The sequence below is a fragment of the Morus notabilis genome, unplaced genomic scaffold (genome assembly GCF_000414095.1).
Source record: "Morus notabilis unplaced genomic scaffold, ASM41409v2 Scaffold234, whole genome shotgun sequence".
Taxonomy (NCBI): Eukaryota; Viridiplantae; Streptophyta; class Magnoliopsida; order Rosales; family Moraceae; genus Morus; species Morus notabilis.
Window position 1 is genome coordinate 201928 of NW_010359242.1, and position 23872 is coordinate 225799.

Sequence of the window (23872 nt, forward strand, 5' to 3'; positions counted from 1 at the left end):
GTACCAGCCTTCAAATGAAAGGTTATTATGAGACTATGAAAGATATGAAACCGTGACTGAGTTAGATTGGTTAGCTACCCCACTCCTCACTGGTTATGCGCGTTATGGTACAACAGGACAGGGCCCATAAGAAGTAAAAGATAAGAAAATGAAACACAGAAACCACTCCATATAAAGGTATGGTATCCGTAAAGAAGAATGAAAAGAATGAGAAACACGAAATGAAAGACGTTCATAATTCTGTACTAGGATATATGACATGAATACATATATGGGTATGCATAATTATTGCATCTGTTATGACCTATTGATATTTGCTGAGCCAAAGCTCATTAAGTTTGTTCGTGTTGTAGGAAGCTCAGGAAAGGCACCGGCTCCCTGAAACTTGATGCTGGGCATGCGGAGAGGATGTAGCAGCGGAGTGTGGGCAAGTGGGTTATGGATGTATCACATGTTTTGGAAACGTTGTGGAACCTTATGTGTAAAATGAAATAGTGTTTATGAATATAAATGGCTTATGTAACGAAAGAATAGTTCACGAGACAATGAGGCTATGTATAGCAACCTCTAGTCACAAGGTATGGTTAATGTAATGAATTGCTACAGCAATTCATAATAGTTGAAAATGGGTTGCTACAGCAATTCATAATAGATGAGAATGGATTGCTACAGCAATTCGTAATAGTTGAAAATGGATTGCTACAGCAATTCCTAATAGTTGAAAATGAATTGCTACAGCAATTCATAATAGTTGAAAATGGATTACTACAGCAATTCCTAATAGTTGAAAACGAATTGCTACAGCAATTCATAATAGTTGAAAACAGAATGCTACAGCATTCCACGAATAGTTGGAAATAGAATGTTGCAGCATTTACGAATGAAAAGAGGATGCTAGCTAAATGCTACAGTATTTGAACGTATATGAAAAAAAAAATCATCCTGAATTTTTAAAAATGTTATAATTAGAGAGTAGTAGAGGTCAAGAAATGTTAGGTATGAACATAGGATGATGATCAAAAGTTAAGGTCGTCACAGTCATGCTTCTTCACGAACAGGACAGGTGCACCCCACGGGGAAGTGTTGTTCCTAATAAATCCCTTTTCTGCTAACTCATTGAGTTGCTTCTTTAGCTCTTTCATCTCCGCGGGCGCCATTCGGTACGGAGCGATAGAAATTGGAGCCGTCTCCAGAAGTAAATCGATGTAAAACTCGATCTCTCGGTCTGGTGGGAAACCAGACAACTCATCAGGCAATACATCTGCGTACTCATCGACCACGGGGACCTCAACATTTTCCCCAACGATGCCAAATTCACCCTCTAGCGTGAAAAGAAAGGAGAAACAAGCTATGTTCCGCTGTCCTCCAACACTATGCTTCAGTAGTTGTTCCTCTGTAATTGGGTTAACATGTCCCTGATATGTTACTATCGTGCCATAATCGGTAGTCAAGGTAACGTTCATATGATGACAATCAACAATCGCCCCGTATCTTGACAACCAATCTATTCCAGACACTACACCAAACAATTTCATGGATAGGATTATCAAGTATGCCCTCCATTTCTCACTTCTAATTGTGATCACAAATGACCTACATATGCTAGTCACCTCCACACATCCTACTGGAGAGTTCATGAGCATTGGGGTCTCTAGGTCCTCGGGTTTCAAACTCAAAATTTTCACAAAAGAAATGGAAATACGTGAGTGTGTAGCACCAGTGTTGAATAAGACTCGTGCGAAAGAGTGAGTGTTAGATAAGTATCATACTCTCAACAACTGGGTTTCTGACATGAACTCCAGAACTCCCTCCGGCCATGGTATGGATATGTCCCTGTGCTTTCCCTTTTCCTTTCAAGTTGTTGTGGGGTCTCTAGTTTCATAGCCTATACTGTTGTTGTGGTGGAGTAGATTGTACTGATCCTGAGGCATGTGGCCAAAAATAGGTGTAGTTTGGTAGACGAAAGTCAGTGCAGGAGGAGTTGACATCTACACAGGCAACTGGGGCTGATAGAAGGGTGTGAGCGGTGGCAGTCTATCTTGACTAGGAACAACACTCCTTTGAGTCTGCTGAGTTTGTTGGGTCTGGTGGCTCACCTATTGAATCTTATGAGGACAGTTTCTTTTTATATGTCCTAACTCCCCATAATGGTGACACTTGTAACTGTAGGGTCCATTCTTCCCACTTCCCAAAAAGCTGCTACTACCGCTAGGTATTCCCCCACTACCTTGCCCCTATTCGTGACTTTTTATGTTGTTTCTCTGGGGTCCTCCTAAAGTTCTTCCTGAGGTTTCCCTACTCTGGAGGAAAGCAATATGCTCATGTTCAACGCAGATGGCCGCTGCAACCAAGTCACTATAGACTCAATGCCTTAAGGCCACCACTGACTTCCGAATTATGCCCTTAATGCCTCTTTCAAACTTGAAGCACTTCATGTGCTTAGACTCAATCAGGGACGGAGCAAAGTGAGACAACTCATTGAACTTGGTTTCATACTCCCTTACTGATATGTCCCCTTGCTGTAGGCCCATAAATTCTATGGCCTTCTCATCTCGGTAGCTCTGAGGAAAGAACTGGTCATTAAAGAGCGCTTCAAATTGTTCCCAGGTCATCCCCTATGCGTCATGCATTCGCCGAATTCGCTTCCACCAAGCACCAACCGGACCTTCAAACTTAAATGCTGCGAATTCCACCCAGTAATCCTCTTATTACCCCATGGTACTCAAATGTTTGGACACCGATTCAAACCAATATTTGACTTCCTGGGGTCCACCCACACTAGTAAAGGCAGGAATTGAGCTATACCTAAACTCACGAAAGTAGCCATGTTTCTTGTCCTCCGCAGGACATTCATTTTGGGCTCTGGTAGCCATTCCCTGGAAGACTTCGTACATTACTTCCATAAACTGTTCGTTCGACATTGCCGGCGGGTTAGCGTTCTTACGGCGCGGCGGCATTCTCTTAACTGAAAAGAAAACTTGACCATTTTAGTGGTTTCCTGATGTTATTCATCTATGCATAATTCCAAACCCCATGTTTCTTAACCTAGGGCTCTGATACCAAGTCTTATCACGCCCCCAATCAAGGGTTAGTGACGTGGAGGTTTGTTTAGAAATTTAAACCTCTTTAAGAAAGTGATTAACAAATAATAGTGCAAAAATTTAAATTTCAAATCCAAGACATCTAGATATTTCTAAACAAGTCCCACTAATTATGGGAAATTCAGTTTCAAGAAAAGTGGTTGAATTTCCAACCAAACCAATTCAAAACCTCACCCCTGGTATCATGTCAGGAATTCTCACAGGTTTAGCATACATGAATATAAACAAAAGTAAATGTTGACATCAACCACAATCTAGCAATATTTGAGTTTACAATCCATAATTTAGTACAAGCCTTCAGATAAAGGGAAAGGAAAATACAAACATTCACTTCTCGAAGTCGGTTTCACCTCACCGGTAGTAGCTGCCTACTCCGCACTACTCCTCGTGTCGCCTGGAGGGGTTTAATACATTTGAAATAAGAAAAGTGAGCAGAAGGCCCAGTAGGATAAAATTTTATAAAACATTATAAATAATGGTACTCACGGTCTGAAGACATATACCCAGAACCGATCATCCTTTTTAGAAAAAGGAAATACTCACGTAGTAGTAGAAAAATATCTGTATAAGGAAAATATGTAGAGCCATAACACCACTGAGCAAGAAGTGGATCCGTACGGGTTTCGGGACCGGCCCCTAAGGATACGATTCTCATATCTCGATCTCTGTGGCCACCATGCGTTTTATCATTTCTTAAAATGAAATGATACTTTTAAAATCTCATTTCCAAAATCATTGGAAACTCAATAGCATAATTCAAGCTATTTCCTTTAAAATCATTTTCTTAAAGCACGTTTTGTTCTAAAACATTTTTCATTGGCCAAAATCATTTAAAGTAAGACTAACAAGGATATGGACAAGAAAATCCTACCTCTCGGATGTCAAACCTGTGGCTAACTTCTCGTTACCCTAGCATCCGCTTTCCTTAAAGCTTCAATACTCGATCTTCTCCACTAGCTTTATCACAAAAGCAATATCTTAGAATATATTTCTCATTCCTAAAACAAATTAAGCTCATTCATGTTTAATTGTTTCCTATTAGTGTGCCTTGACTCAAATCTAAGTTTCACAAACGATTTTATAATTCAGTTTGGGGGTTCTTTAAAAATTGAAATCCAATTCATGGGTTTGGTTTCCTATTTAATTTTAGCTTAAAAACAAGTTTTTAAAGAAATTTTGGTAGCATGCAGGCATAAATAGGAAAAATGTCAAACCTGCAATTCAAGTTCAATTTTAAAATAAATTCTCCATAAATCATCAAAACCGGTTTCCAATCAATTCAATAAGTCCTATAACTGAAAACCCTCAAATTTAATTCAATTCTAACAACAATTGTTCAAATTCAAACCCTAACTCAAAATTATTCAAATCTAACCAAAATTTCAAATTCTCAAATCAATAACTCAAATTCAAGTATGAGTTTTCAAGAAATCTTTACCTCAAAGTGATTGAAGCTTGTTTCTCTCCATTTCTCTCGTTTTTGTTTTGTTTTTTTTTTTTTTTGTGGGACTCGCCACCAAGCCAAGAGAGAGAGAGAGAGAGAGAGATGTGGGTGAAACCAGAGAGAGAGAGAAAAGAAAACGAAAGAAAGAAAGAGAGAGAGAGGTTGCAGTCACGGGAAGGAAAAGAAGGAAAGGAAAAAGAAGAAAAGGAAAAAAAGAAAAAGGAAAAAGAAAAGAAAAGGAAAAAAAAAAGGAAAAAGGGAAAAATAGAAAAAGGAAAATGTATTAAAATTTAAGTGTATTTTCAAAAACTTTTGGGGTGAAATCATAAATATTGAAAATAATTTAAAGTTCTTTGATTAATTGTGAAAATCAAATTAGGCTAACTAATAACTCACAATTTAACATAATTAAACATGTTTAATTTTAGAGGGCGTTACAAAAAGAAGGTGCCACAACAACATATATACATCTCAGTAGCCCAGTAATTTAGCGATGTGGGAAAAATTCAACAAAAACTAAGAAGCGATTAAATGTCGAGATAAGCTACCACGTCCATCTGATTCAAGATCACAAATATATTAACTTTGTAATATTGAAACTTTTGATTTGTTTAGCTAAGTCTGAAATGCCTATTTGCAATCTAGTTCAACTGATTGAAAGATAAATAAGTAGCATGCCTAAAAGTTCATCCATGCGGGCTTAGGCCCAAAGAGGATAATATCATACTAAGTGGATGTGTGAATCATTACAGATAATTTCAGAGCAGGTGGGGTGATTGTGATACTCATCAATCCCTTTAGGCAAGAGGTCGAAGAAAGGGTAAATTTTGCAGTCTCAAGTCACCTAAGGATGGTCATAGATGATGACTTATAAGGAATGACACCACCTCCTAATGATATAAAGCCTTTTAGGGTGAAGTCCAAAATCAAAATCATACAAGCTCACCCTAAAGCGGATAATATCATACCAAGTGCTGGTTATTACAATTCAACCTGTACAATGGATATCAGCACCAATTTCCAGATGTTGGAAGTATCATAAAAGCCTCAAGGATAACATGAAAACTGTGAGGCAAAAAATGGAAGAGTTGAACTCTCGAAAGAAAGGCATCTTGATGAAGTAGGAATCTCATAGCGTAGTCATCAAAATGGAAGCAAGCTGATATTGACAACTCAACTTCTCAATGTGTTCACGCAGTTTGGAATAGAGTATATAGTAATATGTTCTAAGTAAGACATAAAGTAGCTCGCTTTAGGAACTTCAAATTGAGATATGAATAGACTAGGTTACCGAAAAAGAAATTGGCATCAATTCAAAACCCAGAAAAAGTTTTATAAGATTAAAAAAGGTGCCTCGGAATTAGTTGCGATGCAATCCCAATGGAGCGTCTGTCAGAAATGGAGGCATTGAGCTTGTTCTTGGATACAGTTGGCCGTGATGTTCTATCCATCCCAAACTTGGAAGCAATCGTGTATTCGGTGGCAAAAGAATGTGCTTGTTTTCCCCTTGGAGTTCTTACGATAGTAGGAAGCTTAAAAGGTATTGTTGATTATAATAACTGGAAGACAGCACTAGAAGATCTGAAGACATCTACAAAAGGGACTAACAAATATTTGAGAAGTTGAAATTCACTTATGCCCTATTTCCTGAAGATCACGCAATTGAAAGACGCGTGTTGATAGAGTATTTGATTGTTGAGGAAATTGTTAAACGAAGAAATAGTCAACCAGCGATGGAAAGAGGACAAGCAATGCTAAACAAACTCGCATGCTTGCTTATTGGCAGATACAAGTGGCGCTGTGAAGATGCATGATTTGATACGGGACACGGCACTAGAAATTATGAGTGAGAGCCCTCAATATTTGGTAGAAGCCGGGATGGGACTGAAATGTGTTCCTAATGAAGAAAATTGGAAAGAGGATCTTGCAAAAGTTTCGTTGATGCACAATGCTATATCAAATATCCCTTCCAAGTTTTCAATCACCAAATTGTCCTAAGCTTTCAACATTGTTGCTAAACAAGAACGATTCGTTGAGAAACGTTGCAAACAACTTTTTTCTTCATATGAAGGGTCTTAGTCTTCTTGATCTGTCTGAAACTTCTATTGAGAATCCTCCGGAATCAATCTCTGAGTTGGTGAGACTTACTGTACTGTTGCTTAAAAGATGTCATAACTTGACATATGTGCCATCTTTAGCAAAACTAACAGCTTTGAAGAGCTGGATTTTGTGGATTCAGGAATCAAACAAGCACATCAAGGCATGCAAAACTTAATTAAGTTGAGATTCCTTGAATTTGATGGGTGTAAGTTAGAGATAATACCCGATGGGATCTTATGCAAGCAAACGAATCCTCGGTGCCTTTCTCTTGATCAAAAATGTGGAGCAAAAGTAAGAGTGGAGGAATTAATCTACTTTAGAAAACCAGAAAGATTGCTCACTATTGCTCCTTCACAACATTGAGATCCTGGTTGTAGAGAGAGAGATGCTGCATTAATGCAAGCATTTTATATGTGAGCTCGCATCATACGAAAATGCAACAAACTTGAGGCAGTGATGTATCTGAAGGTGTGGGCGGGTGCTAAAGCATTTAGTTTTGTATTCATCTATCGAGCATCATTCGTCTTCTTTAAAAGCTCGAGGTATTGGACCTTGAGGCAATGTGGGACCTACGAGGGCCGATCAGACGGGAAAACATGTATAGCGTCGTCACCATTTTCACCTGGCACCTTTTCATCTCTTAAGAAATTGAGTGTGTAATTGTGAGAACATAAAGAGACTGTTCATCAAAGCCCCGCTCCCAAAATCTGGAAGATATTGTTGTCTTTCGATGTGAACAGTTGGTAGAAATAATATCAACAACTTCTGATCATTACGAAAAAGATGATCAAAATGTGGAAGCAGGCGGAAGTGACCGTCAGGCCACCGCTGTTTCTCTCCCTGAATTGCTAACAATGGAATTGTTCTTTCTACCAAAATTAAGTAGCTTATGGCTGCTGACTAATTCTTAACCATTTGGTGCTAATTAACTTATTTTAGAATACAACAACTAGACTTCTTTTTCTCTTTTGTTTTCTTTTCTTTTGCTTTCATTTTCCTAGCATATAAATATTTGCATTCATATCATCATATGGTCTAGTGTTATAAAACATATTCATATAGTTCTAAGCGTGTTGCTTTTCGCCTTTTTGGCGACTAATTCTGACATTTATAATTTGAGACATATCTGCTATGATCTGTCATTTGCATATAATTAATTTTTGAAAATAAAAAATGAATGACATTTAAAGTGCAGCTGAATGTATGGTGAGAGGAGATTACTGATAAATTAAGTAAGATTACTAATAGAATGTGTCATATTTTCAGAAGGCAATTAGATGGATGACAAGCTTGCTTCTTGCAACTGACATTTCTGACACAGTCAAGTGGTGCAATTTTGCTTTAAGAGTTTATTCTCTCTTTCATTGCTCATGATGGAATTGGTCTGTACATCTTTCAGTACGAATAATATATATATATATATATATATATATTTTGCAACAATCATGCACTCTTTTTACCTTGTCCAGGTTTACCGTACAAAGTTTTTAGTGAGGCATCGTCTAGTTTTCCTTCAGAATTCTCTCAAGACTGTTTGAACATTTTTTACGGTTTAAATTCTCTATCATACTGTATTTCTACTGTTCAAGTATACACTCATGAAGCAAATTGCTGAGCTTCTTCATTGCTTAATGCAATGTTTGAGCCAGTGCTACTTTAGATGAAGAAACTTGAGCGTGATAACTATTTGTTAAGACGGAGATAAGATGTTTATAACTCCAGCGATGATGATGATGATGATGATGAGCTTAACCATATTAAATCTACTGTACAGTTTTTTTTTTTTTTTTTTCTTTTTTGGTCCACAGCACAAAGCTTTCCAACTCCTTCTGAAGAAGATAATCACCAAATTCGACGACAAAAGTTTTTGTTGCTTGTTCTATCTTCTTCTTGGAAAGAGCATGTCATCGAACTGGATAGATTAAAATCTCTGCTTACTTTGTCCTATTTATGATGCACACATAGGTTTGGAAGTTCATTACTGATGCATGAGAACTTCTCTAGAATTTCAAAAACCTCAAAAAAAATAAGCATAACGAGAATTGGAAGGGTTGGTAATTAGTTGGCCCAAATCTCACCTCAATATGCTTATTCTATATGAGTCTCTATCATAGGAAACATCAAAGATGAGGCAAGTTGTGTATAAATTACAGAAAAGAGATTTATTTCTCCCGAAGGTTTCAATTTTCAGGCATTGAATGACGTCAATTTTTTTTTCTTTTACAGTTGAATTGCACCATATTAAAAATATATACCAATGATATGGATACATACATATGCCGAGGAAGACAACGCCATCTTATAACATACATAAGCTAGTCCCCGGCAACCGATACCATAACCAGCCAGCCCAACCACACTCTTGAATTGTGATGTGTTTCTTCTCCAGACATGGTTTCCTCATCAAATGAATTTCATTCCCAACTCAAATCCTTTTTCTACTCTTTCCTGTACCGGCTTGTTTCCGTTCTGTTTTACTCCTGATGGATGGTAATAAAAAAGTTAACAGGAAATGAATACATATAATACAACTCCGAGATAAGAGGGGTGTTTTAAGAAGTTGGTAAACATACCTCAGGAGGGGTCACGTTTGACGAAATGAGGTTGACTTCCACTGGTGCCTCAGAAATTCTTGCTTCTGATTTCTCATTTGAATAACTAGCAGACAAATGTGTGATTATTGTTAGAAATAGATAGAAGCATAGAACGTAACCAAAAAACGAACAACGACACCAAAGCAAAGGGCTAACAATACGTATACTAGTTATGTTGACCATAGGCATAAAACGAAAATACTGAAACCAGTTGGAACAAGGTCTTTCTTTAAAAATAAAAAATAAAATAAAAAAGATGTTTCCTATCAAATTAGATAAACAAGAGATATTAGGGATAGTAGATAGATTAGCTTCATCAGATGTACAGGATTAAATCTCTAGATTATGAGTCGATTATGGGAAAAACTGAAAAGGATAAAATCTCTAGATTATGAGTCGATTATGGGAAAAACTGAAAGGATAAGGAAGAAGAGCCCAGTGTAACTGAACTGTTTTTAGCAGTATTAAAGTAAGTAATATTGTAGTTCCAGTTTCTCTAGGACGAAAGACAATTCCCAAAAACTATTCAATCTTCCAAAATAAGTTTTGGATGTGATTAAAAATATATATTATAGATACTCACGTTGAGAGTATAGTAACCCAAATAAGCTCTACGCAGTCCACCCATAAAAGCCTTTGTTCTACCGGGACTACACCGTAGGTAATTAGATGAGCAAATGGCCAAAGTTTCCACCCTGCCTGCAGAGGGGGAAAAAAATGAAAAACGAAAAACACAATAAGAAACAATGACTTGATATTAGTGAAGAATTCTATAGATGTGCTGCACGACTCTTCCAACCTCCACGGAAAAAATTATAAAGATTGGCTTTTGACCTAATGACACGGAAGAATGAAAAGATACGGTCAAAAGAGAACAAATTTAACTCACAGTAAGCATTGGCCAGAAAGTCGCCTTCAATTCACTAAAAATACTTGCTGGGGATTCAAGCCGCAAAAATCCCAAAACTGTGTAGTAAATGCTGTTCCAAACCGCTGACCATGCAGTTTGGTCGAAGACAACTTTTGCAGGAACCACCCACCAGTCGTGGAAAGGAAAAAGCGCCTGAAACCATAGAAAGTAGTTTGAGGACACGCCAAATGGAAAAAAATAAATAAATAAATAAATGAAGTAGTTTAAAAAGATTATGGAAGAACAAAAAGTATAGAGAATAAGGAAAAATATCAAAAGAATATAAACTACAATGATCACCTCACAAAACTGGTAATAATAGTGAGAAAGGGAACCGTGCAATGTAAATCCAACAAGACCCGATCGGAACATTCGTGCACGGTCAAACTCAAACAGAGGTTTCCCTTCATAACACTGCAACATTATGAGATATAAAAGTTTAGAATGCTATAGAAGATATTATTAACCAAAACCAAGATATAAGTTTTCAACTCGGCACATGATAAGAACCTGTGCTATCCAATCTCCTACAGAATATACGACTCCACTAATCACCATTTTGGCAAAAACTGGGTTTGTTTTAAGAGCTTCCTCGTAAGCACTCCAGTTGTGTTGAGGTGCATATCTTAGTATTTCAAAAAGGGTCCATCCCTGGAAGAAAAATCGAGATAATCAAATCACAAGGTAATAAGAGTTAAATTAATTCTAGCTAATTGACCACCACAGCAATTACCATCTCTTCATCCTGCTTTCGTTGCAAAAGATTTTTTCTTCAACATTACATATCACAAATAAGCTATTAAGCACATGTAGATCCTCTAGTTCCTTTTTGCTTTTTCTTTTTTTGGTTAGCAAACTCATCTCCTCTGTCCCTTTAATTTGATTTAATTAATTTAGGCTGCTCCATTTTCAATTTCAAGAAGCGCGAGCACCCAAAGGAAAAAAGAAAAAAGAAAAAACACTTCCTAACACACCCAAAGTTAAATCTTCCATAACTATCAAAAAAAAAAAAAAAAACCCTTCCTAACCCCCCCAAAGTTAAATCTTCCATAACTATCAAAAAAAAAAAAAAAAAGTTAAAGCTTCCATTAGATGGGAGGAGTTTTTTCAAATCGAGTCCTAAATGTGCTCGTTCTTAATGTGTCGAGGTTTTCTCCCATTTTCGAGCCTTAGGAGTACATCTGTCCTCCTCCGATAGGCGTGAGCCTTGTATTGTCTGTTTTGTTTCTCTAACGTAGGTTAAATGCAAACTCCCTTAATAAAAAATAAAAAAATAATAAAAAAAAAGTAAGAGCATCCCAAAGCTCCTCCCATTGACTAATTTCTAGAGCAACAAATGGATAATCAAAAGGCTAAAAATACCAGATTTCAAAACTCCAGTGCCTAAACCAAAGAAGAATATAGAATACAAAAGCCGATGGAATGAAGAAAAGTTAAACACAAAAAGTTCCTTTTCTTTTTCCGAATCTTAGAAGGATAAAAAGGAAGGAAGAAAGAGAAATTCATTCAAAAACAATTCGAAAACCGAAATCGCTCAGTGTTAAATTGCAGATGAAATTCTAGTACAAAAACACCACAACAATCACACGTTCAAACGAGGACAAAAATTCGACACTCGCAACGATCAAACGACGTGAAAATCAACTCACATGCCAGTAATCCTGATCAATGGTGAGCAATCTGGTGATGGCGTAAGTACCAGCGGCGAGCACAATCGTCGCATTGATCGTCCGATCCACCATCTTCTCCATACTTTCGCTCTCTCTCACATCGCCGACACCAGAACCCGATCCAAACCCTAGCTCGGCCCCACCTTCGAACGAGAACCTCCCTTCGGACACAAACCCGCCGACCTGACTCGCCAACTCGCTCTCCAACCCGCCTCCCTCGACTCGGCTCACCACCACGCCCTCCTGCTGGTCCGTGCCGTCCGAGCTCTGGACGGGTATCACGTCGAGCTCTTCGTTCACCACCGAGTTCAAGGCCCATCCTTTTACTTTCTGTTTGTTTCTCGAGAAAATTGAATGATTGGGGAAGTTGGAGCAAGGGATGGATTTTGGATAGGCGTTTGTAGGCTTCGGCTTGGGTTTGCTAATGGAGAGGAAGCTCTGGGGTGCTATGGTGTTGACGGACGCCATGGCTGCCCTGAGCTTAGTCACGCCAACCGAGTTGGGAAAAAAACTGAGTTACGAGCTAACTACCACTTTGTGTTTGTCCGAGTTGGAAAATTACGAAGAGGAAGAATTTTATAGGTCTAATGATTGGTGGGGCAATCAAGTGCGTCGCAAACTACTGGTTTTACGTTGTAACACAAGTCAGATTTTGGTGATTAGTCCTACTTGTTGGTGATTAACATGTTTTTCGTTTTCGAGGGAGATTGAGTTGGGTGGATTATTTTTTCAACGGACAGGATTTGTTAAGGTTTGATGGTGTAGGTTGACATCGTGAAATGTAACGCATAGGCTAGTTTAGACATTGAATGTGGTCCACATGTCCACATGTGGCTGTTTATCAGAAAAATTAATGGATTGGAAAAATCAACAAAAAAAAAACGTCAATATTTATAGAAGACGAAAAATTATAAGGTAGCGTTTGGTTCCAGAGTTTTAAATCAAAATCATGATTCTAGTTCAAATTTTTATTTGTTTATAAAAGTAAAAAATAGTTTTAGTTCAAGATTTAAAAATCAGTGTTTAGTTTGAATGGTTTTGATTCAAGATTTGAATCCTGATGTGATGTTTTAAACTAAAATTATCTCTAGTTTTAGAACTACCTCCTCTCTTGGTTTAAAATGGTTCAAACCCCTGATTCTGATTTTAATTTCAGAATCATGATTAGACCCAAAACCATAAATTATAATTCTCATTTTAAAATTAAAACTAAAATCACTCTGATTTAAATTATCATACTAAACATAGCCTAAAGGTAGCTACACGTATTAAATTTTAACCCCTTACTTCTAACTAGTACTATTTTATGTTTTTTTTACCTAAAACATTTTTATGCAAACCTAAATCAATAAAGTTTAAAATTTAAGTTTTGGTATAGTAAAAAATTTTCAAAAATTATCGTATCCAATTTTTTATTACAATAAAAAATTTTTATATAGGTCATAGCTCATAAACTAAACCGCCATGAACTCATTTATTGCACCCCTTGGGATCTACCTTCGGTGTAGCCCATTAACTACCGGCAAGTTGTGCTAGGGTGGGCCCAGAACTGGGCCACTTAATCTTTGAAGTGAAAGAGAAATGTCTCATCAAGACGATTTTCCAGATAATCTTATACAACAAAAATATTTCTCTGGGGGAATTCTCCAAGCCATACGATTGTTATGGTCATAATTTACACAAGTAGATTCTATTTTTGTCTCCTTTGGACTACTGATATTCAAGGTGCTGGACTTTTTGAACCATTTTGTGGTTGTAAAATCCGAACGACCTAACTTTTCTTGATGTAAAAAAGAACAAGTTCAGTACAAGATTGATAAGTTGATATAAAGAGTTAAATCGCTAACTAATTCTCTAGCAAAACACAGAGAGAGAGAGAGAGAGAGAGTACACTAAATGAATTAAGACTAATGCTGTAAAGAAAATTAAAAGTCAGTACTAATTTTAAAGAGAACAATTGAAAATACACACACATAAATTATTCTTAATTCTTTAAAATAACCCAATTGTCATGCAATTTAACGGTTTTCGTCCCAAAATTCAAAGGAGAGACTCTTGATGAGACATTTTCTCATTTCTAAGATTATTTATGATAGAAAATTAACTATGGAAATTACAATTCTAAAAAGAGATAAATGTATTTAAAAAATTCAGTGTTTTAATCATCCTCTATCGTAGATGTCATGTATTTTAAGAAATGCGATAATTAAGATTTTATTTTCTAATCCTTAAATACAACCTTCTAACATAAAACAATGATAACTTATCTTGTATTGTATAGAATTGATTATTGATTAATGCTACCTTGTCCTCTGCATTACGATGTCAAAAGTTTCAACTATTCATAATAACACGTTCCCTCTAATGCTATATATGGTATGATGGAAACGAGGTAGGAAGAAAGTGGGGGAAGAATTATTGGATGAAAAATGATAAAGATGAGGGTAAGGAAAATAGTTTGGATAAAAATTATAGTGGGGTTCACAAATTTTCATCTCTCCAATATTAGATGGAAAACTTAAATCCACCCATTGATGACAAAAATAACTTTTTTGTCCCGATTTTAAAGCTAAATTAATATCAAATAATTAGTAAAATAATCATTTAGCCTGTTACCTATTTTCTTTCCTCTCATCATACTAAGCAACAATAAAAAAATTAAAAAAAAAAATTCAGTTTTCTTCCTTTCCATGTAGAGAAACTATTATATGGTCAAAGAGATTATCTCAAGGAAATCAACTAATCATAAACAGGAAATTATTTCCATTATATAAATTCTGAAATAGACAGAGAAACAAATCCTTTTGAGTTACCTCAAAACAATAATAAAAAGTATAGAAAGGAATGAAAAGGTATAAATTGTGATACGCTAAGCTTATTATATGGTGAAAGAGACTTGTAGAAGCACAAAAATTCCAACAAGAAAAATGGCACACAAACATGAAACACAACCTGCACCAAGAAAATCAGGCTGCTAGAATCTAAAACTTAAACAAATACAAAGAATGAGATTGTGGTCCTAATTTAACAAGAGAAAATAATCAACTCTCAATGGGCAAAATGAGGCGATCTTCCCCTTCCACGAGCTTCGCGGATTTGATCACATCTCCTGTCTTTATCTGTGGGAGAATATCTCTCCCTACAGTTGTATATCTGCATATTGAAATTCAATATCAAGAAGAAGACATAAAAAACAACAAAGTTTTCATGCAAGGTACTTTTTGAATTACCAATATAAGAAAGAATTTGGGGTTAAGAGACATACCCAAAAACAGAAAACTGTCCTTCATCAAACGACAATCCTCCCAAGCCAGCCTATATAGGAGCAAACAATTAGTTTTACTACTTTTCTAGAGCGAAAGAAAAACTTGTCACCTTGGTTTTGATATAAATAGGGAAATATATGTATAAAGCAGAACTAAAATATAGGTAAAACAGTATCAAATGATATTATATGTGTAATTCTTCCATGTTATATAATTGTAAATAGAGGAAAATAATTGGGTCAACTCTGAGTTTTCAACAGAGATGCAAGAACATAAATAACTCACGCAGAAGGCCTTTTAAAGTATTGTGAGGTACAACATATCAAATAAGCCCTTATGGAACATATGATCAGCTCATATTAGACTTACATTTCTTTTATCGTATAGATAAAAGAAAAACTGATTTGGTGATGAGTACTCCTCAGAGACTTCACTATGAGCCATGACAACTGCTCCATATACCGATAGGGGTAGAACTGGCAATTCACCATCCTTTGATGAAGGGAAAGAAAAAGAAATGTCATACAAAATAAGATAAGGCTACCTTACAATTAGGGAATGCCTTGTCAACTAGGATGGTTGATCAGAAATGGAATAAGATATAGATATACCTGTACACTCAATGTTGTTTTATACAAAGGTTCAAACTGCCCGAATGGCATTATTTCTAAGGGAACACTATAACCCTTGTTCTTGTCAAGTCCATTGTCTGAGAGAATGGCTTGGTCAGTGCAGTTGAGCTTTGTTCCATTATACGCACCATCAATTACCTGAAGAAATATATAAATTCACCAAAAAGGGGGAAAAAAATGATACCAAAGAGTACTAAACAGAAGTGTTACTTAGATGACATGAAAGAAGGCCCATCGAATTCTAATTGGAAAGTTATAACAAGATAAAATACCAGTAAAAGTGACTTGACAAACGCACACACACATATATATACACCCACACCCACACACACACACACACACACACTCATTGAACCCTAAACTCTTTTTTGTTTGTTCCTCAGTTCAATCTTGTCCTCGGAAATCATAGGTATAACGCAAGCATTTATATGGTTTGAATGCAAAGGGGTTAAGCATAATAAACCAGAACAATGAGAGGCCATCTTATCTATAAATCATGTCACAGGGACGAGGCCAAAGGGAGGTTCAACTACCTTACCAGTTTTGTGAAATTCCCTGCTGTTAAGGGCGCTGAATATCCGTCTATGACAACCTGCAGATGAAAACAATAACTTGATATTGGAACTATTACAGTACATAATACCAACAAACAGCTTTTCAAGCACATCTTCAGCACCTAATTAATGTTTCTTTCAATACATATCCACAATGTATCAACACGAAGTGAGATTTGCAATACCTGTATTGTGGCAGTCTTTCTGGGTTCACCACCAGATTCTGGAGAAAATGACGAACCGTCTCCTTTCTCAACAGTAAATTCAACTATTCCCCTCCCTGATAGCCTAAAAATCACTAGAAAAGAAACATATTGATATTCTATTTAAAATATTAATTAGAAAATGAGATGCGTTAAATGGATGTTGGGAGCTCATAAGTCAGCGTGACAGTATAACATAGGTGGATATCTCATGTCCAGCAAGAAACAAACTGTATGATAATTTGAACCTTCATATAATTCGCGTTTTATAAGCTAGAAGTGAAAATAAACCTAAGAAACCAAACCAATCTAATTGAAATATTAGATATGAAAATAATGAACATAAACAAGAACTGTATCATAGTAAAGGAGAGTTTGTTTCATTGAATTTAATGCATGTATGCCGATTTACTAATCATTTAACTTCTTAACACTGACCTGGGGTATTTCAAGTATAGCTCGGGCAACAGAAATGACAATCCCGGAGCCTGTAACAGACAAGAAGAAGCTGTGATTTTGCACACGCCTTTACTTATCTTTAACTACATTAAGCGGTACCAGTTTTTAACTAATGAAGCTTACCTCTTCATTTGTTTCGGCCAATTTATTTACAGCCCAATTACTAACCAAGATTCTAGCCCACCTTCAATAATTCCATCCAATAACTTAGGAGAAAGATGATCGGTAAGTTGATGGAGCATAGAACACCAATTTCTCTCTGACACAGTGATGACTCTAGGAATTAGAGTTATTTTAGGCAATTCTAGGATTATAGCTGGCTAATCCAAAGGCTTAATTGTTTGTTTTTTTGTTTTATTTGTTCAACTTTTGGTTCTTATGATACACTCTGCTAAGATTTGTTTGTGTTATTTCTGTGGTGTTTATGAAGAAAATTGAATCAAAAAAATGCATGATTTGTGTCCAAGGTACGTTGGTGTGAACTACAGGAATTGTGAAGAAAAATGCTGCAGCATTGCTGCAGCAAAATTTGGTAACAAGCAGTTAGTGGTGACATCAGCGCATGACTCAACACAAGAAATAAAATAAAGTACACGAGGATAAGTGTTGTGCACATGTCATTTGCTGCCTAAACCAATCACCTGGTGACACAATAGTGTCCTTGCTTGGTGCCCTAAAGAAGAATAGAGAACCTCCAGAAGAAAAGAAGCGCCGCCAAGAGGGAAGAAAAAAGAACCAGAGAAGAAAGAAAAAAAGAACCAGAGAAGAAAGAAAAAAAGAACCCGAGAAGAGAGAAAAAAAAGGGACCGAAGAGAGAAGAAAAGCAGAGAGCAAAAAGGGGTATACAGAGAGAAAGGAGAGTAGTATGGGGAGGAGGTGATTTCCAGTCTTCTTCATCCTGTGGAAGCTTGCTTGAAGAAAGCAAAGGAGGGGGCAAATGCTAAAAGCTCCAAACCAGCTGAATCTCTCTTCTATCTCATCTGTTGCATTTAATTTCTCTTTAGATTTGCAATTTTGTTGAACAATGAATTATAGTGATTATTTGGTTCTTGTAATTCCAATTATGAGCTAAGTAATTTCTTGCTAGGATTATTGATGGAACCAAGGCTGTAAGAATGAAGGCTAATTTGTGAATGTGCTTGAGCTTTTATTCATGTTCATCCATGTGTGTTTACTGCTTATTTCTAGTTTTGACTGGCCATCAACTATAGGATACAAGACTTAGATTAATACTGGCAAGGCTAATTTGAGTTGGATCTAGCATGGATGATGCAAGTTCAATATTCTTGTTTAAGTTTATTGATTTATGAATGGTATAGGAATATATTGTTCATCTTGCATAACTCATTGAAACCGGTACTGAAATTTGCATTCTGAGAACTAGATTCACATAGGAATATGCTGGAAATGGTTTGAAGAATTTTTAGTCATAATTAATTCCGAAGAATTTTATGCTGCGATTAACAGTAATAATGCTATAGCATTTCCTACAGCATTTACTATCAAACTTGCTACTGAGGGGAAATTAGCAATCCTAGTTTGTTTAAATCACTAATTACAACCCATAGCTGCATTTTTGTCATTTCTATCACATTTGGCTTCATTTATGTTACACTTATTTCTTTACATCATTTTAGTGAATTTTTGTTTAGTTTATTGCTTCACTTAATTTGGTGTTTGCATGATTTCTACACTATATTATTGGTGATTCAATCTCCATGGGAACGATATCCGTTCTCCAGTACACTTTATTACTTGTACGATCCGTGCACTTGCGGAATCACACAACACACAGCCTGAATCTGCACTAACTAGATGATTTATAGCTTCTGGTGTTTCCCACCGTAATTCAATTGTAAGATAGTTAGACCAACGTCTTTGGTTGGGCTATTCATCTCTACGGCTATGGGATGAGCTGGTGAGTTAGCTTGGCCTGTAAATACACATCTATTTTCTCACTCCTCCCATCAGACATTGAAACTATTCACTTAAACTGACCCATGAACATAGTAAGTGCTGCCTCGATTTGGTGTATAGTCATTAGAAAAGTGACTTGTACTATTCAAACAGTAAACAAATAAACACACTGTCTTGTTTGAGTAAGAATTCTTATCTTGTTGAAGATATTTACCTACCATAGCTTTGAGACTTTAAGAAACTAAGTCAAAATATTGATATTTAGTATGAGACTTGAGAGGAACTCTTTGTTGCTATTGATTATGTTCATTACCTGTAACAGCTCCAGTTCAGCAACCGTATCCAGTGAAGATGCAAGGCCGACAGATACTTTATCAGGATCCTGATCCTTGATGGAAGCAATAAGAGCTTTTAATCCCTCCTGTGTATCAAGAGAAATTCCATATCATATTGGTAGTTTCTGCAACAAACCATGACTGAATTGTAGTTTACACAAGCAAGTCTTCATTTTTTAGCCTAATTATTGTCCCATGATAGAACTCTTACTGTCCATTTACTTAAAATTTCCAATTCAATGCAATGATAAGATACCCAAGTATATAAATATTGACGCAAAGCTAACAAAATGACTTGCATGTCGATTTCATTGTTTTCTTCTTCTCCCTAAGGTTAATTTTGTACAACTAAAGTTGCCCTTCTCACAAACCGCGCTTTCTGCCAAAGTACCTTTGTATACCTTTCCATCAATAAGAGATGCATACAATGTTGAACCCTTTTCCTTCAGATCTGCAGGTATACTAGCTAAAATAGAATCCTTTTCATCTATTGCAATCTGAATTAGGAAAAAGAAATTATATAAGAGAGGGGGAAAAGATCGAGCAGTCAACCATATAACATCAAGAGATGGAGCTACATGCAAATGAAATTGAACAGATAATAAAAAAAAATAAAAAAATAAAAAGTGGGATGAACAAACAACGAAATCCTGAGAGATTAAGAAAATCAGGAGCATTTTCACTTCAGATCCATATGGAATGCGACTGGAAATTGCAAATCAAAAAACAAAAAGAAAAACTTAGATTTCTTTGCAATATGGAGATAAATTGGAAAGCCAAACAATTGTCTCTGAGGCGCCATGCTGTGCGAACCAAATAACTTTAAAACAAAGGGATGTCAGATTCTGAATGACTTGTAGCAGAAAACGTAGGAACAGCTCTCTTTTATGATTATCAGAACCATCTTAATGTCTCGGAACCTCATTCAACAATTAATCCCATCACAATCTTCAAAAATGCAAAACTTAGTAGTGGAATTTCTTTTTTTCTTATTAGAAATGAGAATTTTATTAAAAATGAAAATAAAAACACCAGAGGACAAGGGTCCTCAAAGCAAACCAAACAGTCAAAACCAAAAGTACTTAACAAACAAAACCCACAAAAACTACAACAGGGACAACATAACTATAACAAAATTAAGTACCATCCCGTTAGGAGATCCGAGAAGAATTTCTTTACTTCTCAAAATCAATGAATTAATAAGATTAAGGAAAAAAAAATATGAAAGTGATACATACCTTTAAAGCTTTCTTCACATTGCCTTCCATGGTTCCATAAGGCTTTCTTTGTGGAATTCTTAACAAGTATGATATGTCCTCAAGAGAATCCTACCAACATAAACAAGATAGTCAGAAAACTGAACTGATCTTAAAAAAAAACCATAAAATATAATCTAAGTAACCAACAATAACCTGTATAGATTTCATGTTTGTGTTTGCAGGGATAGCCCTCCTCAGTGCTAATTCTCCTGTTCTTGGAACTTTGGTATCAGGAGAATATAGAACCGCGTTTGCGGGAGGTGCATACCAAGAGCCCCAACCAAGAAACGGAAGCGGAGAAGATGCTTGAACAAGCAATAGTATCACAGCAATCAGTTTCTCAAGTTTCTTGTTATGCCTGTTAGTTGATGTGTTGAGAGGAACATCATGTTGGTTTGCCAGTTCCTACAATATTACTGAAAACTCATTTCAGAAAGTGGATTTAATTCTCAATTACCAATCGTTTATCTCTTCTTCCAATCACACACCTCAAAACTTCCAACACTGTGTTGAGCTATTAGATTTTAGCTAGATTTCACATTAATAAATTTACTCGATTCTAAAATGTGTATTTAAATACAGATTACACTGGGAAAAGAAAGAAAAGAAAAGAAAAGAAAAGAAAAAATCCCATACTACTCTGTTAGATAAGAAATTCAAACTTATATAATTGAAATCAGAAAGCCACAAAGATTGCGCCTCGAAGCACCCACATTACTGTTTTTGATTTCCTTTGTGGGTTTCAACTGAAATACAGTTATTGCTATAGAAAATACTAATATATCAATTTTCAGCTAATTTTTTCACAACCCAACAAAGTTTATTCAAACCCCACAAGCCATAACTGTTGAAGAACGCATAATTAGTAAGATGAACAATCAAAGCGAACCTTGTGAAGATCCTTTCCGAAGGTGCAAGGAATTCTGAGACGGCCTGATCTTTGTGGGTCTTTTCTAGGCGTTTGATTGAAGCAAAACATAAGACGGGTCGGCATTGAAGTTGGCCTCCGAGGAGAAGGAGTGAAGAAGACATTGAGAGAGATGTTATGGGAGAAAATGGCGGAGGATAAAGGGAAGGCCATGAGTCGACGTTGGCAGTTGCGAGGAGGTTTTGGCGCGCCTCATCCATATAGAGCAAAGGCCTATCTGGAATGTTTCATTTGGTCGGTTTGGAATGTTAAATGCCCATAATGTCCTCTAAAAAAAATAATAATGATAACCCGGATTCGTGGCAACCAAATAAGGGAAAAACCAGAAACCTCCCGCATGTGCACTCAAAATAACACAAGGGAGTATTTGGGAATCCAACAGGTACTTAATGACCTCGAAATTTAATTAAGTTAATATCTTGTAAGTATACTTCTCACTTCCCTCTAGGTTACCCTCTAGGTCCTTTTTGGCCCATTCCAATCTTCAAACATTTTTAAGGTTGGATTGGGTCTTATGGGTTGGGTTCTATCCTCATAACCTATTAGGTCTTTTTTTTTTAACCTATGGGTTATTTTATTTTTTATTTGGGTTCTTGGCATATTTAGATTCTACTAAAAGTATCCATTTTCAAAAACTCTACTTATTGAGTAGTTTTAGTCTAAAAAATAGAAATATATAGATTAATGTTAAGGGGTATAAATAAAAGAAGACTTTATTTAAGGGGTATTTTCAAAAGCTTGCACATATCTTAATTGGGTCAAGCTATGTTTACCTCTAGTGATCCTCTAGGGAGATTTGTGTTGTATTGGAGTTTCCGGCTTTGGTTGAGACTGTTACCCTTGTAGAAAAATAATAATATATTAAATAAACATTATTATATCTAGAAATGGGTTTCGAAGGATTTCTCATTTTGGTGGTGGTGTGCAGTCGGAGAAGACAGAGAAGAACGAGGAGAAAATGAAAAGGAAAATGAAAACGGATTTCATCCGTTTTTAGAAAAAAATGAGTTTTTGGGAAAAATCTAAAAACGTTTTTGTTTTTTATTTTAGTACGGATTCTTCCCAAACACATTTTCATTTCCCGTTTTTATTTTTTCTTCTCGGAAAACGTGAAAAACGAAAATGAAAATAGAAACAAACGGGCCCATAGATTCTAGTTTCGACTTTTTAGGTCCCTTGCTGAGGTTATGGACTCTCCATTACATATTGACCTACATTTTTTCCAAACTTACGGTTTTGACCCTATTAATAGAAAATTTGACAATTTTGCCGACCAATTTCTTTTCTCTCCCCAAAAGAATCATTTTATTACAAAGAAAAAAAAAAAAAAAAAAAAAAAAAAAACCTAAACAGGCCTAAGGCTAAATCTAATTTTGTGCATCATTTTGCTTCAGTCAAAGTTCGGTCAAGTGATCTTAGATTCTAACAATCTATCAACCTAAATAGACTCTGTAAAAACTTTGAACATGAAACTTATTCCACTCATCCATATCTGCAACCTCTCTGTTTTTGTCTAAGCCTAATTCGGCCTCTATTTAGGACTTCCTTTGAAAGTGTGCACTTTTTTAAGCCCAGGGGTATTTCGTCCTCGTTGTTTTCGAAAACTTTTCGTTTCTATGCCAAACTTTCAAGGTTTTAATAAATCATATATAAGCAGTATAGAGCTCATATCTGCATGCCATAATAACTATTTTTGATGCCAAATCTTATATCTCATACCAAACTAGTAAAAACTTTTAGGTTTTCACAAGACTATTTCTAATTTACTACAAAAATTATTTTGTTTTTACCATATTTTCACATTTCTTGTTTCCAAATATCATATTTAGGACATAAAATACAGCGACAGTGTGCTTATATCACATACCCTCAGAATCAAAATTTCTAGATGCAAATAATCTATTCAATATGCCATTTCTACACAAAATCAACGCACGCTTTCAAGTTTGAGATTCTTAACAAATTTGAGGTATACTTTAAGTTGGCGCCTAGATCTTCTTGAGAATCTCATCCCTTCCTATACATTGATCTTTACCTCAAAAGGAAGAAAAACTAACTCTTAGGTTTTTGCTCAAAACACAAAGAATCTTTGAAAAGTGACTTAGGAGATTGGATGGTGACTTACCCAAACTAATCTTTAATTTGATCTACCAACTTCTATCACTAAGAGATGCATTTTTCTTGAGCTTGAAGGAGAAAAAAAAAAGTGCTTTTCTTTGAATTGTGGTGCTCATAGGAGAAAAATGAATATGAGCTAGTTAGATCTCCAGCCACTCTTATTTATAGGCAAACTTGGAGAGGAGTAAAAATGAAAACGAAATTTGCTAAATGGCCCTTGAGAAATTCGGCCATGATAAAAGTGTGGCTAAAAGTTTTTAAACCGTGGTTGAAGGATTTTAGCAACATCAAAATTCGTGTGGCGAGAGCGTGACCTTAGATGAGTGGCGGAAAATCTTTATTGACAATATGGATTATATGGCCAAAACTATGATTTAGCGAC

General features: G+C 36.0%; 2 protein-coding genes across 4 annotated transcripts; both read right to left on the reverse strand.

Annotated features, from left to right (window-relative positions):
* Nucleotides 1–8719: 8719 nt before the first annotated feature.
* On the reverse strand, nt 8720–12356 carry LOC21391319. Its single transcript, XM_024162864.1, has 7 exons — nt 11799–12356; nt 10660–10800; nt 10450–10563; nt 10129–10302; nt 9823–9938; nt 9219–9303; nt 8720–9125 (listed from the first exon to the last, which is right to left on the reverse strand). Exons 1-7 carry the CDS (start codon nt 12285–12287, stop codon nt 9120–9122), a joined length of 1125 nt encoding a protein of 374 aa, XP_024018632.1. The 5' UTR covers nt 12288–12356; the 3' UTR covers nt 8720–9119.
* Nucleotides 12357–14676: 2320 nt separating this feature from the next.
* Nucleotides 14677–23553, reverse strand: LOC21391320 (peptidyl-prolyl cis-trans isomerase CYP37, chloroplastic). Of its 3 annotated transcripts, none has more exons than XM_024162866.1 (13): nt 23498–23553; nt 21334–21589; nt 20598–20849; nt 20424–20513; nt 19587–19682; nt 19164–19268; nt 16913–16962; nt 16457–16559; nt 16256–16309; nt 15697–15855; nt 15455–15577; nt 15085–15134; nt 14677–14972 (listed from the first exon to the last, which is right to left on the reverse strand). In XM_024162866.1, exons 2-13 carry the CDS (start codon nt 21523–21525, stop codon nt 14861–14863), a joined length of 1386 nt encoding a protein of 461 aa, XP_024018634.1. In that variant the 5' UTR covers nt 21526–21589; nt 23498–23553; the 3' UTR covers nt 14677–14860. The 3 variants fall into 3 exon arrangements, with proteins under 3 accessions (XP_024018634.1, XP_024018633.1, XP_024018635.1); XM_024162865.1 differs by having other exon boundaries at nt 19164–19271; nt 23498–23546; XM_024162867.1 differs by lacking the exon at nt 15455–15577 and having other exon boundaries at nt 19164–19271; nt 23498–23545.
* Nucleotides 23554–23872: the final 319 nt, after the last annotated feature.